At 33.9% G+C, this 17,769-nt stretch overlaps 1 protein-coding gene across 12 annotated transcripts in view; it reads left to right on the top strand.

Annotated features, from left to right (window-relative positions):
- The window catches only part of FOXP2 (forkhead box P2), a 568,827-nt gene that overhangs the window by 444,537 nt on the left and 106,521 nt on the right, over positions 1–17,769 (top strand). For 9 of the 12 annotated variants that reach the window (XM_058724536.1, XM_058724534.1, XM_058724527.1 and 6 more), the window contains one exon: positions 1,665–1,739. The exons of the other annotated variants lie outside the window; for them this stretch is intronic. In XM_058724536.1, the coding sequence (XP_058580519.1) occupies positions 1,665–1,739 (75 nt within the window). The remainder of the gene's footprint in view (positions 1–1,664; positions 1,740–17,769) is intronic. 12 annotated transcript variants of the gene reach the window in all.

The raw sequence follows: 17,769 nt of genomic DNA, 5'->3' as shown, positions 1-17,769 counted from the left end.
TGGGGTCGCATTTCATTTTTTTTAGGATGCTTATGACCTTGTTAAATAGCAGTCCAAAAATCATGTGGCTTGTTTTGATTTTAACCAAAGTTACAGCTGCCTAGCTGTAAAGCAGTCAGTTTCTCTTATTATGACTAGTTCTTCAACTTGTACTGTTTTAAATTGCCTGCAATTAGCATATTTCAACCTTATTTTTAGGTTTAAATTGCAGTGTGAGAGTGTACTCTCCTCTTAGCTAATTAGTGCTATCAAGGAACAGTAGGTTACCTCATTAGTACCATGTGCATTTAATTAAAGAAGAGAAAATTGGAGTTAACCTCATAGTTAATATTTTCACAGAGTGCTACAATGCCAACACCTTCAATTGGAGTCACACCCCTGTGTATCTAATTATGCACTGGTGCCAAATAAGGTTAGCAAGGGTACTACAAGGCTGTTGACAAAATAATTTAGATGAAAACGTGTTTGTTGGATTCTGACAGTAAAATATAACTTGAACATTTTTTTTTCTGTAGTCCTCATCTGCCAGCATCAGGTTAACATACTTCTTCATAGGAAATGAAAGGAAAGGTATATTTTGGAAGCCATTTTTCCTGTTTGAATTAATGCTGCTCTTATCTTGCAGAAAATGGCACGTAGTCATGTAAAGCATATACAATCCGCTTCTTAAACAGAGACCCTGAACTTCAGAGATGTATTTGAAAAGAATTATTTATAAGATGTAATATTTACATGCATCAAACCACTACAAATACCTCTGACACCCCTACCACAGCCCTCCTTGCTTTTCTTCTTTTCTGATATAATTTCCCTTGTGGATCTTATGAATGGGGATCATCCTTTCATATCATACATGAAGTCTAAGGATGTGTTGTCACATGGTCTGTTCAAATGCAGTGTAATCCTTTTGCCCTTCAGACAAAATCTTTGAAATGTCTCATGCTACTTAGGTAAAAAATGACATTCCATGTCATTTATCAATAAATAATCACTTTGCTTTTACAGATAGAAATGCAAACTATACATTTGAGTGTATAGAGTAGTTCTCAGTGCAAGTGGTACAATTCAACAGGTTTTCACAGAGATTCTAGAGTTTGGCTCCGTGGTCTCAAATATATATTTAATGGCAACATTTGTGTTAATAGTAATGCATGGCCAAGGCAGCTTAGTTAAAGAGATTCCTGTGATTATCCTCACATTTCATGACAAGACAGGATTCATGTTCATCTGTATTGTTATAATGGAGTACAAGTCAACAGTTAGCTTTTTCAAAAACACATAATTAAAGTTTTAAGGATAAATACCACCCCATACTCTAAAATCACAGTATCATTTAAATTTATAGGAGTATTCATTAACATTGGCCATAATTTTAGCTTAGAAATGGGAAGTGAGGTTGTTAAGTCAAGATCATGGCAGACGAATTATTTTTGGTTAGTGGTTAATTCATTATGTTCAAATATCCAACTCTGTATCTGCCAAATTATTTTTATTTAAATCTATACCATTTTTAACCGTGACACAAAGATGGAATAGTCTCATCTATATTCACCTACCAAGATAATAATCCAAAAATATTTTTTAATGATATTGTACATTATTAGTTTGAGCATTAAGATTGGAGGGAAAAAAAGCCAACTCCTGATTCTCTTTGTTTAATCTAGGAATTGCTTCCAGAAACAAAATTATGTGTCTGTGGCCACTCTTCTGGTGATGGGCATCCTCACAACACATTTGCAGTAAGTTACACTGGGCAATTAGAAATTTGGCTACTAAGCACAAAGCCAGAGACCCACTCCCACTAAATAGATTATCTGTGATTTTCTATTAGCCACTCCCTTTCATTGATGCAGATAATCAAGAGATGATTAATGTTAAGATACTGATGTAATTAGTTGGTTTTCTGTTACTTCTTGTATTCTCTCTTCAATTATATTTCATCATTTATACACTTCACTGTTTCTATGAGTTGATGGCATTAAAATTTACCTGAAATATATAACGGCATATGGTTGATTCACCACTACACCATTCTTGAACTTTTAGGAATCGTTTGATGAGATAGTGCTGATATGCAAAAATTAAGTAGAGATTATGGATAGATACAATACATATTTACATTTTTTAGGGAAAAGTTGCCATTCCATGTCTGCAAGTTACCATATAAACATGCCAAGACCTTTTTTTTTTTTTTACATATTCTGTCACTAGAGTATAATTTGTTTCCTTAGACTATAATATTCAATAAAAAATGCTTTCATGACCCAATTCACATACCAGTTAGCCTTGGAAAAGAATAACAATCCTGAAGCGGCCATTCAAGAATTTTTAAATAGAGTGACTTCATGTTTTTAGATAGCATGGATACTACCTATATTCTTAAGGGATCTCTAAATATGTAAGTCATATATTTTCATATGTAGAATTTTTGCTTGTTCCCTTAAGAATTGAGGTACTTACTTAGTTTCCATGGACTAGACTATTCCTAAATTGGCTCACCCAGAATTTATTTTTTAAGACTGTATACTTAGTATTTCCTATTTATAATTGATAGAACACATTACAATTAAGACTTTTATAAGCACATAGTGTATTCCTGAATAAAGAAGAAATTTCTAATTTTATACCTTGGCTTTTTTTAAAAAAGAATATTTTTCTTAGCAAAAACAGTGTTAATTAATATGGAATGCTATCCTTTGTGGAAAATATTTAAACATAAGACATTTTTCAAATGTTCAATGCAAAACAGAAATAGAAGTGGAAACAACAACAGCATGCTATCTTATGGAAATAGTGAATGCAGAGGATTGGTAATGAATTTTGTACATTAAAACAAGTTGTGTAATGATCTGAAATTATCTAGTTTGAGTTCCATTCATTTTAATCCTAAAGTGTTTGCCCCTTCTGAGCTTTCTTGGCAACAATAATGAAAGAAAATACCAGAAATTAAAAAGTTGTGATAAATTTTGCTGAAATGTGGAAGACTAATCTTATTTTCTAGGTATTCTCTGTTATTTTGTAGGAAGATAAATTTAAGATAAACTCCAAAAATAATTGTGTACTTTAACTTATTAATAAAGATCATCCAAAAATATACTTGAAGAAAATAGTGCATTAAAAATGGAAAAGGCAGTATTTCTAATTGGTAGCACTTTTCCCTAAAATAATCCCAATGGAAAAATTGTTTTCATTAGACTGAAGAGTGAACTGACTGAACTACTAATAGTGTTTGTTCTTTATCCAAAACTACTTCTACCATTAAAAAAAAAATCATTCTCTATTCTGATGTAAACATAAATTTATGGCATCAGATCTTCATATTTTCACTGACATATTTTCAGGATGAAAACAGACCACAGAGAAATTAAATGACTCACCAGAGGCCATTTAACTCCTCTATGGAAAGGCACATAGGCTGAAATTATTTGTTTGTTTGTTTGTTTGTTTTAATGTTTATTTTTGAAAGAGAAATAGAGTGTGAGCAGGGAGGGGCAGAGAGAGAGGGAGACACACAATCTAAAGCATGCCCCAGGCTCTGAGCTGTCCGCACAGAGCCCAACATGGGGCTCAAACCCATGGACTGACAGATCATGACCTGAGCAAAGTCAGATGCTTAACCTGCTGAGGCACCCAAGCGCCCCAGCAAGGCTGAATTTGTACCCCAAGTCTGTGATCATCAGGGTATCAGTCTTTCCAAGGATATACCAGATTGTTCATGGTTGCCTTGAGTGCTCTGCTGAATGGGAATCTGAGGTTGTTCCATGTGTCTGAGACTGTGGTTACTATCTAAAACAGAAAGCGAACTAGGATGAAGTAGTGAGGTCTGCTGTGGCTGATGGGGAGAAGGAGTATGGAAGTTCATGAATTTGCCATCCCTACAGTGCACCAAACTTAATACTTCAAATTAGTCACTGAGTGACTCTGCAAATGATGCTTCCTGACTTCCCCACACAAAGAAAACACTAAATATTCAGTAGGTGCTTATTGTACATTAGATACAAACTTTCAGCAAGCTAAAACGGCTACGTAATGGAATTTAAAATCAAGATTCAAACTAAGACAAATTATATCTGTTATTCATTGCTGACAATGTCTGTGTGATGGACATAACTCTGTTTTAGTAAATTTCATAGGTACCAATATGCTGGGGTGAAACTCACTTAAGTTCTGGAGCACCATAACTAGTGGGCTAAGAGGAAGAAAGGTGTAGAAAATATAGATAGGGGTACCGAAAGCCAGCCACGTTCCTTTATAATCTATTTAACTGACATTTGTAATAAATTGTGAATCACTGTAATGATTCTAAAATTTTTAAGAGATCATACATCCCTTTGAGTGGACTAATATCATACATATTACTTGCACCCATAATTGATCAACCTTCACAAATAATAAGCCAAAATTTTTTGGGCAAATGTTCCAAATTGGCAGATTATATTAATTTTTACTCCCCCCTCCCTTTACTTAAAAACTAAAAATCCTGTAAGCCTGTTAACAAGCTAGAAGTAAAGTCCCATAAATTTCAGAGGAAAACATCCATTTGCAATTAAAGCCCAAATTACCTTGAAGAAATAAGTGATAATATATATTTGATATTAAACATATGTCAGAAGTTCTCTATCATACCATCCTCTTTCAGGCATATATTCTATCAAGTTACTAACAAAAGATGCAATAAAAATATATTTCGGAGAAGTATCTTCTGATGTTTTGGTATGCAAGTAGCGACCAGACGGTAGCTGTCATCTGAGTATTGTGTTTCTTTATTATCACGTTAGTTGAATAGTAGTGGTACTTATATGTATCTACTAATAGATTATATTTATTGTGCCTCTACTATTTTATTGCAATCCCAGGTAATAATCATGCTCACTTATGTCATCTCTACCTGATAACTGTAATCTTAAATTCTATCTACCTGTTGCATTTCAAAGAAATGTTTGGTCTGCATAGGTTGTATGTTTACCATTCTAACAATATAAAATCCTTGTTATAACTTTGAATTTATTGGGGAAAGCATTAAGTTTGGGCTTTAAAGGACAGAAGTATGAGAGTAAAAGCACTTCATTGTGAGAGATTACTTTTCAATACTTCCTTTTCACACTGTTTTTTGCCAGTGGTATATATTTAACTTTAATCTGGAAAAATCTTCACTTATTTTACCTTTCTTTCAAACTTTAATAATAAGATAGATGCCTTTTTCCCCCTCTTGATATATCAAACAGCTTGATATATCAAACAGCTTTACGAATGGCTGTCAAGATCCTGAACTTGCTTCCCCACCACACAATAGTAACCCAAGTTCACTCCCCAATAACTAGACCTTGTTGACACCTCATCTGTCTGAATGGCCTCATTAACACCTACCTGCAGATAATCTTATTGTTAGTCTTGCCTACAGGTTTTTGCACCTAAGTGAATACTACTTTACATAGGATTCTCCTGTTAGCTTCATGTGCTAAGGCAATTATGTTGAATGCTTAGAGTCTTTGTCTTTTGGGTCTTATTTTCAAAACATTTAGCATTGGGTCAAATGAGTATTTTGATGAACAAAACTTGTTGGACCTATAAAAACCAAAACTGACACTTGGCTGGCCTTGACCCAGTTGGTTTATAACCCATTCAAATTAAATTGAATTGACCACATTGATCTTTATTCTGTAGCTATTGCCTCCTGCTTTCATTTTGATGAGAATCATGGATTGGAGAAAATAAGGGAAAGAGGATAGTGACGGTTTTTAAAAATCTCTTATTTTCCATCCATATTCATGTCTCTTTTTAGGCTTTCCATGAATTCTACCCCACAGCAAATCATGTATCGCATGGGCACTGGAATCAGCTTTCTAGATTGAATATTGGACATATTACTTACCTTTTTTAGCCTCATGCTCTCGATCTATAAAATTAGAATAATAGTAATATCTACCTTACAGGGTGGTAATGGGGATTAAATTTTATAACTGCAAAGTACTTAGCTTGATGAGTAACACATAGAAAGTGTGCAACAGACATTTGAGTCAGTAGCTGTAGTAGGTAGCATCCGTATACTCTTGGTTGGACTAAAGGGGTGATTCTATTTTATGTAAATTTAGATACATATTTGGTATTAACATTAAATGAGAATCATTAGACATTATACCTTGAATAATGAATAAGACAGATGGAAATGTCCCTTAATGAGACAAAAGTCTTTATATTTATTAAAGTTAAACGCTGACTTACAAAAATCAGTGTTACCCAAATGTTTTATGATTTGCTAAATGGAAGATAGCTAAGTGGAAGAGAAAGAATCCTTCATCACCGGATCTAAATGATGTCCTTCTGGCAGCCAAGGAAAATTATTGCTAAAGAATGTTAGGAAATGTGACTGTCCCTTTAACTGTCTGTATCTAGCTAGAGCACATGAGATATGAAGTTGGGAGATACATGTCGCAGTGCCAGAGGACCTCCAATATTTTCTTCCTTCTCTATTATACATTTATTATCAGAGACTAACCAAGAGTTAAAGATGAATTATTGCTGATTGGTAGTATTGACAATTTTAACATGCTGGAGACAGTTAACTGGGGATAATGTTGTGGTAACTTTTTTAGAGAATCCTTCCTACAAAACCTGTATCACAAGATTTAACTCTTCACTATTAGTGTAAAGTTGTGGTAGAATCTCAGTGACTCCCCTAATATCTTTCCATTGTTCATAAACTTGAATTTATTATGAAGCAGTACAAATTAGATTTGTTAATTAATTTTTTATTTACTATTACAATAGTGGTGGTACTGTACTAGGTCCTTTGTTATAAGCCTTAAGCTAATCAAATATATGAAACACTTCTATAACTGATTTTGTTAATGCCATAAAGTTGTAATATAGTGACCGTATTTAAGGCTATGGTTAAAACCTTTCAGATTCTTCATCAGAAATAGAATAAAGATTTCTGTATTTAAAACCTTGGCTGACATTTGTATGCAACTTCTTGATTAATCTTTTTCTTTCCAAGTGTAAGTCAAAATATTAATAATTATCTTTACACACCTCACTCAGCTGGGATGTAGCTCCCTGAGCTCAGTTCATTCTAGACACCTCTCCTGAGTGATTGCCTCTCACCTTCTATTTTATTGCAATATTTGAGATTGCAATGAATTCTCTTGATGTTGGTTCCAAGAAGGACCAGTAGCAGAGCTTTGTCAATGGAGACTCCTCTTTGAAATTTATAATGAATAATTTACTCCCCTCGATGATTCACCAAAGCATTAGTAAGGCAGAAATCAGGGGCTGATGAAAGGATTATTTATTTAGTTATCAGGTTTTGTTGTTGTTAATATGTTTTTCATCAAATAAATCGATACACACACTAGAATATGTATGTGGCAATAATGTGAATTTACGGTGCCCATTGAGATAGACTGTATTTTTCCTTTCACATTTTAGTTATTTGTAATGAGCTATTAGCATAGTCTCCACAGATATGAAATATAATCTGCACTAACTTCTAACAGTTCACTCTATAGTTCTTGCGTATTTCTAAAGACTTATAAAGTGTATATTCCATATTTGTTACTTGTATTTCTCTCCCTTGTATGTTTCCAATTCATCCTATTTTAGTATAATAATAAGCATAAAGCACAAAAAACCAAGTCATCCTCGTGTATAAATCTTTATGGCTCATACACACACACACACACACACACACACACACACACACGCACGCACACAAAATCACACATACATATATGTATCTAAATGATCCATTATGTAAAAGAATGTGTATGTGTTTTTGAGTTCTATATGCAACTCACTTCTCTTCTTTTTCAAGTTAGATCTTTTACATTTGTAATTTTTATTAGTCAAATTAGTTAGTTATGCATAGGATTAACAAGTTATAGAAATCGAATTTTTATCACTGACACCATTCATGCTGCATTATATTTACTTCAAAAATATTTCTAAATAGCTGGAGTTTTCACATAATTTCAATATGTAGGATGTCATGTTAAGCAGCATATAATTCCCATTGACATTAAGACTTAAACCTAAAACTGTACTCTGTACTTTAAATCTTTATGCAGGGGAGTTCAGGAAGCTTACATTATCAAAGTTCTGTCATGCTATCATCATATAATGATTCATACATCTTAGATGAAATTGCACATCTTTACTTCCAATTAATCATATTCTTTATCCTAATGATAATTTTGGTGCAAGTAAATTCACCTTAGGGTAAGATAAAGAATAAAGTCTTAAACATCAAGTTAAAGATTTCAAGATGCAACTTTTGTCATATTTAACATTAAGAAACAACATGAAATGCTTAGGCTCTTGCAACCATGTCCCTAAGCTCTTTTTCCTCAAGTTGTGATTATCACTCCAGCAGAAATTCCTCCTGTTCTCTCTAACGACAGATAGTATGAAATATTTTGTGATACTGGCAGAAACAATTTACCTTTCAAATCCAGAGTGCTAATTATAACATCTCTCTCCAGGTTATATAGGTTGTATATTCAATATTTTAAGAGTAACAATATAATACCTTAATTTTAATTTAGAATTTTGTGTGTAAAATATTTAGTCTGGCTGAAACAGACAATATAGACTAGGAATAAGAGAACTTAAGGGTTCAGTGAAGAGAGGGCAGTGGATAAATTTATCTGATATTAAGTATAATCCATGACTTCACATGTGACTGTGTAATTTTAGGGGGAAAGAGAGTTGACAAAATTATGTCATCAGACTTTGATACACAAGCTGAAATATTCCTAGAGCATCATATATGCATACCTAGTGAATATTTTTCTGATGCATGGATAATTAATACAAAGCTGGATTAAAAAAATAAAATCATATGAATAATAAGTACACTGTTGTTGTATCTCTGTTCCTCCCTAAACCCTTGTCCCCTGTAAGTTACATATTTCATATACTCTCTTAAAGCTGAAAAATATACTTTTTTTTGCATGCCTGCCTTTGTCTCTTTATCTATGATCTGGATAGTTATTTTGCTGTATTAGAAGCGTTATGCCCTGTTACTGCATTGCCCAAATGAAGAAAGGGGATGGATACCCAACATGTACTTCCATCCTATATGGACTGAGAGGATATTATGGCTTCCAGCTAAAAAGACCCTTGTGTTTCCTCTCATTCAAATCCTTTATTTTACATTTCAGAAAACAATGATAAAGAATCTTAGTGACTCCCCTAATACTATATAGTTATATATATATATATATATATATATATATATATATAATACCTCAGTGACTCCCCTAATAATAATATATTATATTATTAATAATATAATTGTATTAATTATTGTATTAATATATTGTAATAATTGTATTATCAATAATTATCCATAATATAATATTGTGTATAATATATACTATATAACAATTATATTATACATATAATTTTATATATATATATATATATATATATATATATATATAATAATTATAACCGAAGCAGGCTCCAGGTTCTGAGCTTTTAGCACAGAGCCCGATGTGGAGCTTGAACTCATGAACTATGAGACTGTGACCTGAGCTGAAGTCAGATGCTTAACTGAGTGAGCCACCAGGCACCCCTGTTGAGGACACTTTTAAGGTCTCAGTCATATCTCTGAGATAGTTTTATTTATAGGTTGAGATGTTAGAAAAGAAAAGGATCCCCAATGATTCCCCCCAGAAACATTGTAAAGTGAATTGTGAAATCTAAGACAATTGACTTATTGCTTACATTTTTTAATTAGGATTTCAGCTAGAAAAAAGACATGAAACACTTACCTTGGTATACAGGGCATTTCAAAGTTAGTTCCTAATGTTTAAAGGAATAAACTTAATGGTTACTAAATCTTAACTCTTTATGGTCATTTTCTGTTGCTTTAGATGACACATCCAACCAAGATCAGTTGCTCTGTAGAGATGACCAAAGAGGTTTCCCCCAGCTTTTAAGATTGTCTGTTTACTCTCCGTCAGATAAATATTGTGTCTTAATAGTTGAGAATAAGTGATTAGTAGGTCTCTTAACCCATCCTTATCTTAAAATAGAAAGAAAAGAAGACAATACTTCAGGTATGAGACTGAAATACCAAACATTTAAATAGGTAAGTTCAGAATGGATGCTTGAATTAATCAGACTAATATGCTAAGTCTGTAACACACAACTTTGATCCTGTAAAATATATTCAAAGTACTTGTAAATGGACTACTTAAAGCCACAGGTGTGAATACAAAGTTTGAGTAGTGTTTAGAAATTGTGGTTCTAGAAAAGTCAATATTATTCCAAGTCTGGAATAATCAATTCTACCATTGTTAATTCGTACATACTGTTTGTTTGTTTTTTTAACTGATACCATTGTAAGATAAGTAATTGTTCCTATTCCTCTTTCTCATAACTCATACACAGTCTTCAGAGCTGCCCATTGTCTGCTGGATAAAGCTTTATAAGCCTTAGCCTTACAGTCATATGCTTCCCCAAAACTAGGCTTTTTCTTTCCCAAACTTATCCCCTGTTATTTCATAAACAAAAACAGTGGGTCCTGACTGATGTACCTATGTGTAAGTCCCAAACATACAATGTGGTTTTTTTTCTATTCCTTTTTTTGGTGTTATCACTTCTATCATCTTCCCTGTTCTTTTCTGCTTATCAGAGTCTACTGGCTATACAAGCCCAGTTCAATACTATCCCACATAAATGCTTTTTCACCAATACAGTCCACATTGATTAATCCCTCTGTTGATCTTGTATGTCTAGACTCATCCAATCCACATTTTGGAATTATTCTTAGCCCTTTGATAGGGTTCCATTCAACACATACTCACTAAACATAAACTATGTATAACTCACAATGATAAAAAAATTTTCAGTAGAATAAGGAGTAATCACCTATATCTGAGAAGTGTAGACCAGGAAAATGGGAAGTATGTAATTTAGGACTCAAAGCTCAAGCAAATTGAAAGACTTAATCACTGAACTGAGGAAATAGGGACAGGTAGATGGAAGAGATTTATCTGAGGTGAAGTTTTGAAGAAAAAAATATCACAACAAATTCATCACACTACAAGTGTAGAGAACATTCTAGGCATTGGGAATGGAATAAGCAAAGTTACAGAAGAGAGAAACGATAGGTGGTTTTCAAGGTAGAGCATAGCGTATTTTATCCGCAGAACTGGATATTATGGGAAAAGTTGGTATACGTAGTCTTTAAATAAATGGACCAACGCCAAAATTTGAAGTTTCAAATGGCTTTTTGTAAATAACTTTAAATATTCTGTAAGATTTTGAGCAAGGAAGTGAACGTAACTTAACCAGACGATCCCATTTAAATATATGCTTAGGAACAGTAGGAAGAAGTGATTGAACTAGAAAAATATTGAAATCTGTGTGTCTAGGTTAAAGGACGCTGTCCCTGAACAATAATGTAATCTTAACTAGAAGGACAGAGAAAGAAATTAAGGGGACAGATTTAAGGGAGAATACAAAAGTTATGTTGACAATTAAAGAAACAATAAAAATTCGTGCCTAGATATTTATATTTGGTTGACTGTGAACCTGGTGATATCTAGAATACAGAAAGAATAGTAGGTTTGGTGGTAGGCAGAAGGAAGTTGGAGGTGTTAAAAGTGTTGTTTGCGAAGTTTATTCGCACTGCCATCGGGATATCTGTGTTCAGCAGGCAGTTAGTGATGATTTGGAGTTGGTGCATTTTTGGAATTCACACCATAGGTAGAAGATTAGAGTCCATTGTCTTGAAGGAGGCTGTGAAGAGAAAGACAACCACAGAGAGGTCACAAGCCAAAGCATTAGGTAAGGGGAAAAAAGAACCAGTGAAGGATGTGAATCAGTAAGACAACAGAGAACCAGGAGCCAAGAGTCAGAGGACAATAGAAGAGATTTTTTTACAAGCTAAGAGATTTAAAACAAAACAAAGCATTATCACAGACTGAAGGGTGGTTTTAAAACTAGGATGAGACAAGAAGCAGGTTACAGTTTTGGCAAGAGTGTTTTCAACAGAATACAGTGTGTGGCAGTGAGTTGAGAGATAACTGAAAGAGTGCATGTGGAGGTGAAAACTTGTATGTACACACCAGTCCTTTGGGGGGAATGCTGATTAAAAGGGAGATGATAGGACGGGGGCTTGAGAGGGAGCAGAACTTGAGGAGAGGTATTGGGGGAAGGGGGCGGTGGAGATGAAAAGATTAAAAGTGAAAGAAGGAGAAGAATAAATAGTTGAAAAAAGGCCTGAGAGATGATGGGGGGAGGGTGCTGGCCTCAAGAGCATAGATGGATGCAGTCCTTTAAAGGGAATAGAAACCCACTTTCATTGGAATTGGATGGAAATTTGAAGATGAGTAAACTCACAGCTAGGTTATTACCCCTCTTACATTATTTGTTAAATCTGTTTAACCTTGTGACTGTCATTGTGTCCCTTTCTTCCCCCCCCCCCGCCCCCATGATATCTAAATTTGAACTCTACATCAACTTTTAGGGATTCCTATTTCTAGGACAAATTGTATAAAAGAAGGGAAGAGTATATTCATGGTTGTTAAAATTTTCTAGTTATGACAGCTTTACTCTGACCATATTTGTTATACATTATGTTATTAGCCAGAAGAATAACTACTCATCAGTTTAAATTTAGCAATGATTTTCTTTTAAGAGGCTAATAGCATAGGCACAGTATGAGTGTTCTTTCCTTTCAGAAATTTAAGATGGATTAATATACATCTGAAGAACATTAATTATTTTATGAAACATTTAGATACATTAAGATTTTGAACTTTTAAGTAATTGGTTAATTTTTAGTAATTAATAAAATAAAGCTTTTCACTTTTTAGAAAAACCTTTTAGTGAAAGCCGAGCATGTAACCAGAATGAAATATATGCAGAAATATTATGATAGTCTTTTTTTCACTGTATTGACAGTATTAAAATTTAAGAACAACCCAATAAATCAACCACTGAAATTGCCCTTAGACATACATTTAACTGCTTAATTCTGCACTTAGTACTACACAATTTGGATACAAAGGTATGACAGGGTAACATATCCTTAAACAAAAAACCTTTTTGTTCATAAAATCAGAACTCAAGCATAAGGAAAATTTAGAAAGACACAACAGGACCTTGCTTTGGGAGCCTTTTCCAGCAGCTAATATTTCTGCTTTACCAAGGAGACCTTAAATAGTAGAATTTCAGGAATTGGTGGTAAACGAGTAGAAGTATATTCTCCCCAAATGGTTCCATGACTTCTGACCAGGAAGCTCTACATCATTGTTATTGAATCTAATTTATTTTAACATGCTGACTAAAATCCTTCTCCTTTTTTTTTTTTTTAATTTTTCACTTCTCTGCTAGGCAAATATATTGAAGTTTTCCAAACTCAATTAAATTGTTTTTCTGTTTTGCCCTTATTGGGACTTTGGTGAAAGTATCAATTATGTCAGGTTTTATGAGGCAAAATCATAATGTGGTCTCTTTGGCATAAGCTCTCTCTCTCTCTCTCTCTCTCTCTCTCTTTTAATGTTTATTTTAGAGAGAGAGAGTGTGTGTGAGTTGGGGGGCAGGGGGAGCAGAGAGAGAAAGAGACGGGGACACAGAATATGAAGCAGGCTCCAGGCTCTGTGCTGAAAACTCATAGTCTGACACTGGACTCAAACCAAGAAATGGTGAGATCATGAGCTGAGCCTGTCAGACGCTTAACCGACTGAGCCAGCCAGGTGCCCTAGCCCCTCTTTAGGGCATAACAACCCTTTGCAGGGGTTATTATAGGTATTTGCATATTTCTTTTTTTCTATTGAGGAAACTGAGCTTAACCAAGAAGTAAAATAATCTATCCAGGGTCACATTTTAGCAAATGATTAAGCCAAGATTCCTATTTGGTTCTGACTCCAGGATCTCTCCTTTGTGTTATACCACCTGTGGCTTTTTCTGGGGGTTTAATAACTTCACTACCAGCATCATTTATAAGGAAGCTCCCCACCCCCACCTCCCACATTAGAAGAGTGCCTGAATATTTGAATCATATTAGCTGCCTTGAACACTTTGACTTCACTTTTCTCCACCTCCTATAAATCGGGGCTTTCAGCTCCACCCACTTCAGACAAGAACACAAAAAGGATTTGACAATCACCAGGCATCGTTCCAACTCATGGTCTCAAAAATTTGATTGTTGGTGTTTTTTTTTTTCTTTCCATTCTGACAACTTTCTGTATTTCTCATATTAGTTTACATTCCCTTATCTTTCTTGATCCAACACTTTACTCTCATTAAATCTTCTATTCTCATTAAATCGCTTCCGTTTGACAGTCGAAACACTCATTTGGCATTGCTGAGTCTGTTATTTTTCTAAGATCTCCCCCTCCTGCCATATGTCTTGTTACTCCCTATTTTTAACTGACTCTCCATAATAATCAAAATATTCACTCTACTCTCAATATACCCAAGCCTTTCCCACCTCTATGCTTTTGACCACTCAAGTCTCTCTCTCCCTCCTGTCTACTACCTGGGATAATGGATTTCATAGAGTCCATACCATGTCCTGAATAAGGCCATTTCAACTTGCTACCATAGAATCTGTGTGGAATGGAAAGCTTTTCCACCTTTTTCTCTTCTAGATTCTCATTACCTTGGGGAAAATAATTTCATTTGCCCATCCTACATAATGAGAAATGGACAAAAGTACTTCTAGCAGAGTATCTGGCATATAATAAGTACTTTAAAGTGCAGTCTCCTTTTGTTTTGCTTCTGTGCAATTTTGTGGTTTTTTTTTTTTTTTGTCATTTATAGTACTTAATCTAAATGTCTCTTCATAGAATCAGTAAGGAAATACACATGAGTGAAAACATAATGGTAAGCAATACTCAGTTGTTGTTTTTTCCTCTCCAATTTTTTCTTGTAATGGTAGTTTTTTCCGACTGATCAGGAAAAATTTCTGAAGTATGTAAATATTGGTGAAAATAGTGAGACATTAAAAACTGCCGAGAGTTTTTGTTAAGTTTACTAGTTTTTAGATCAGTGTTTCAAATTTAGGCAAGCCATCTGGCCACATTTTCTGAATCTTACCCCAAACAAGAGATTTATTATTTTCAGTGAATTTCTGCCAACTGCTCTGAATGATTCTGAGGATTAGTCAAGATTAGGAAACAATTATTTAAGAGCCTCTCCACACAGTGTGTTCCATGGGCCAGCAGTGGTCACCTGGGAATTGGTTAGAAATGCAGACTCTCAGGCCCCACCCCAGACCTACCAAGTGACAATCTACATTTTAACAAGATCCGTAGCTAATTTATGTGTTCGCTGAAGATTAAGAAGTACTGTTCTAAAGCACAACTATTAGAAAATGAATATCATATATATAAACAAAGTGCTACAAGATAGTGTACTGATGCATTTATAATTTAAAGAAATGTTTGGGATCCTTATAGCTTGCTGTAATGTTTAATATAATAATTACAAATCTGGGGAAAACAATTTTATGCTCTATGATTACTTTTAGCACAGTATTAGCTATTTATTGTGTTGTTTTGTATGTGTGTGGGAAAGACAAAACTGTCTACACAAACCAATTATTTTGAGTAAACTGAGTTTAAAAGTAATATGATTTCACTAATATAAATACTTCCAGAGTTCTGTCTACAAAATGCTACTAACTTGCTGGACTGAATTTTTCACCTGGTAATTTGTGAATATCAGATAGATACAATGGTTAAACTTACAGTATAAAGTTAAAACATTTGTATATCACTTAATATCAGATACATCCTATAAGTATTTCAGGAGTAAAATGATTATTTGTGGGATATAGGGAGGATAAAGAGATCTACTTTAGAGTGAGTTATTGGGAGTATTTTTAGAGATGTTTACTCTTCTATGAAGATTCCATTTATAAATACCTTATTAACATTTGTTAAATTAAATGACACTATACAGAATGCTTGATGACTTTAATTCATACATTAAATATGCACATATATTTTAACAATATTTGCATCTTGTAATACGTTTAATAATGATTTGTCATAGTGTTCCCCATTAACCATTTCTTCGACTTTATTGAATATTTTTAAAGTGAAGTACTTCCATGTGTTTTATTCATTAATTTGTTTCTTGATTCTTGAATGGTGATATATATCAGTGTTTGATTGGATGTATTTCCATTTTAACTGAGATTTTTGAATGAAGCTTCCCCCGCAGAACAGTCGTTTGAAATATATCAGGATGTCAGGATTCCAAACAATAGTTCATATTCTTATTCTTCTGTATCTGCTTATATATATTTCTAACAATATATTGCTTACTATAAATAATTTTTCTTGAATTAGCATAAAATTTCTTGGTATTGCAGTGCATCTGTAAGTCAGAGTTCATACTAGTAAAGGAAGTTTTTATAACAAAGTACAAGTACTAGTATTATTAAAGCCTAATTAATAATTAGTATTTAAATACTGAGTTTAGTAGGCACTCATTATTTAAGTCATAATAAAAATTTTGTTTTTTTATTATTGTTAGTAAGTTCCAGATACAATTGTTCAAATGAACCAACTTTAAACACACCAAAGCATAGTGTTTCTTAAAACTGTGGCTAACTCAGTTTGGATTATATTGTCAGTGTTTTCAACAACGTGTGAATACATACTTGAGAAAAGGCATGGCCAAGGTTAGAAATTTGGAAGTATTCCCTAAACCTGAATAGGAAGAGGAAATGGTTCTCTTACTAGTTCCATAATAGTTTTTCAAAGTTCAAATCAGCTGCGAATTTGGTGAACATGAGATGATAAAATCTGTCATTCTTGGTGTCTTATTGATGTTGAAGTTTTCATCCTCATTTGAATATGTCTAATATTTTAAGCTCATTCAGTTTTTGAACCACCTAGTCTCAGCCCCATAGTTGAATTAGATTTTTAAAAAATACTTTAAAGGAATTAAATAATTCCTGAACAACATGTAAAAAGTATACACGAAATGGTCAAAAACATTAAGAAATGTCTCTCCACCCCCAGCCCTAAAAGAAAGCACCTTTCCTTACAGTTTATTTCCCTTTTCATTCTTTCTTTCCTCTTCTCTTCTCTTCTCTTCTCTTCTCTTCTCTTCTCTTCTCTTCTCTTCTCTTCTCTTGTATGTAAAAGTGAAACACTGAAGAAATAAGACTATTGCTTTATTGCTTTCTGGGATCTGAAGGTCAATGCTTTTCTGTAACATTTGCCAGTAAGCACGTAGTTAGTTACTACTTTAGATTTGTCATTAGAAAGATTTCCAAACATATTGAATAAATGCTAGTGTTGCAGGATTTTTTACCTCAATACCCAGGATTCATTATCATGCCACTTAGAAGAATGAAGAGGTGGACACAAAATGAACAACAGGCAAAAGTTCATTAGAGTATAAGATTAGAAAGTAAAAATAGTATGAAATCTCTCTTTATAGAAGGGAGACATTCGAAAGTGAATGTCCATGGACTTATAGGCAAGGGTCCTTGTTTTATAAGATTCTGGTCACTCTCCCCCTTCCCTTTCCCCATGTTCCTTCTCAGGTTTTATCCTGATTGGCTGGATAACTAATTCTACGTGCTGGGTCCTCCATTGCTGGTTGGCTCCTTTCCATTGTATGAGGGGCGGCCTATGGCCATGCTTATGTCTTTGGTCAAATTCCTGAGGGAAACCTGAGGGGGAGTAGGTGGGGTCTGTTATGTTCTTAAGAGGAACCTTGAGCCCAAGGGGGTTTGCTGTAGTCAGACATTCCCAGCATTGTTCCAAAATGTGTGTCTTTCCCCCCCCC

The sequence above is a fragment of the Neofelis nebulosa genome, chromosome 4, assembly GCF_028018385.1.
Source record: "Neofelis nebulosa isolate mNeoNeb1 chromosome 4, mNeoNeb1.pri, whole genome shotgun sequence".
Lineage (NCBI taxonomy): Eukaryota > Metazoa > Chordata > Mammalia > Carnivora > Felidae > Neofelis > Neofelis nebulosa.
Note: the sequence above shows the minus strand (reverse complement) of the source record. Positions and strands in the feature narration are given on the sequence as shown.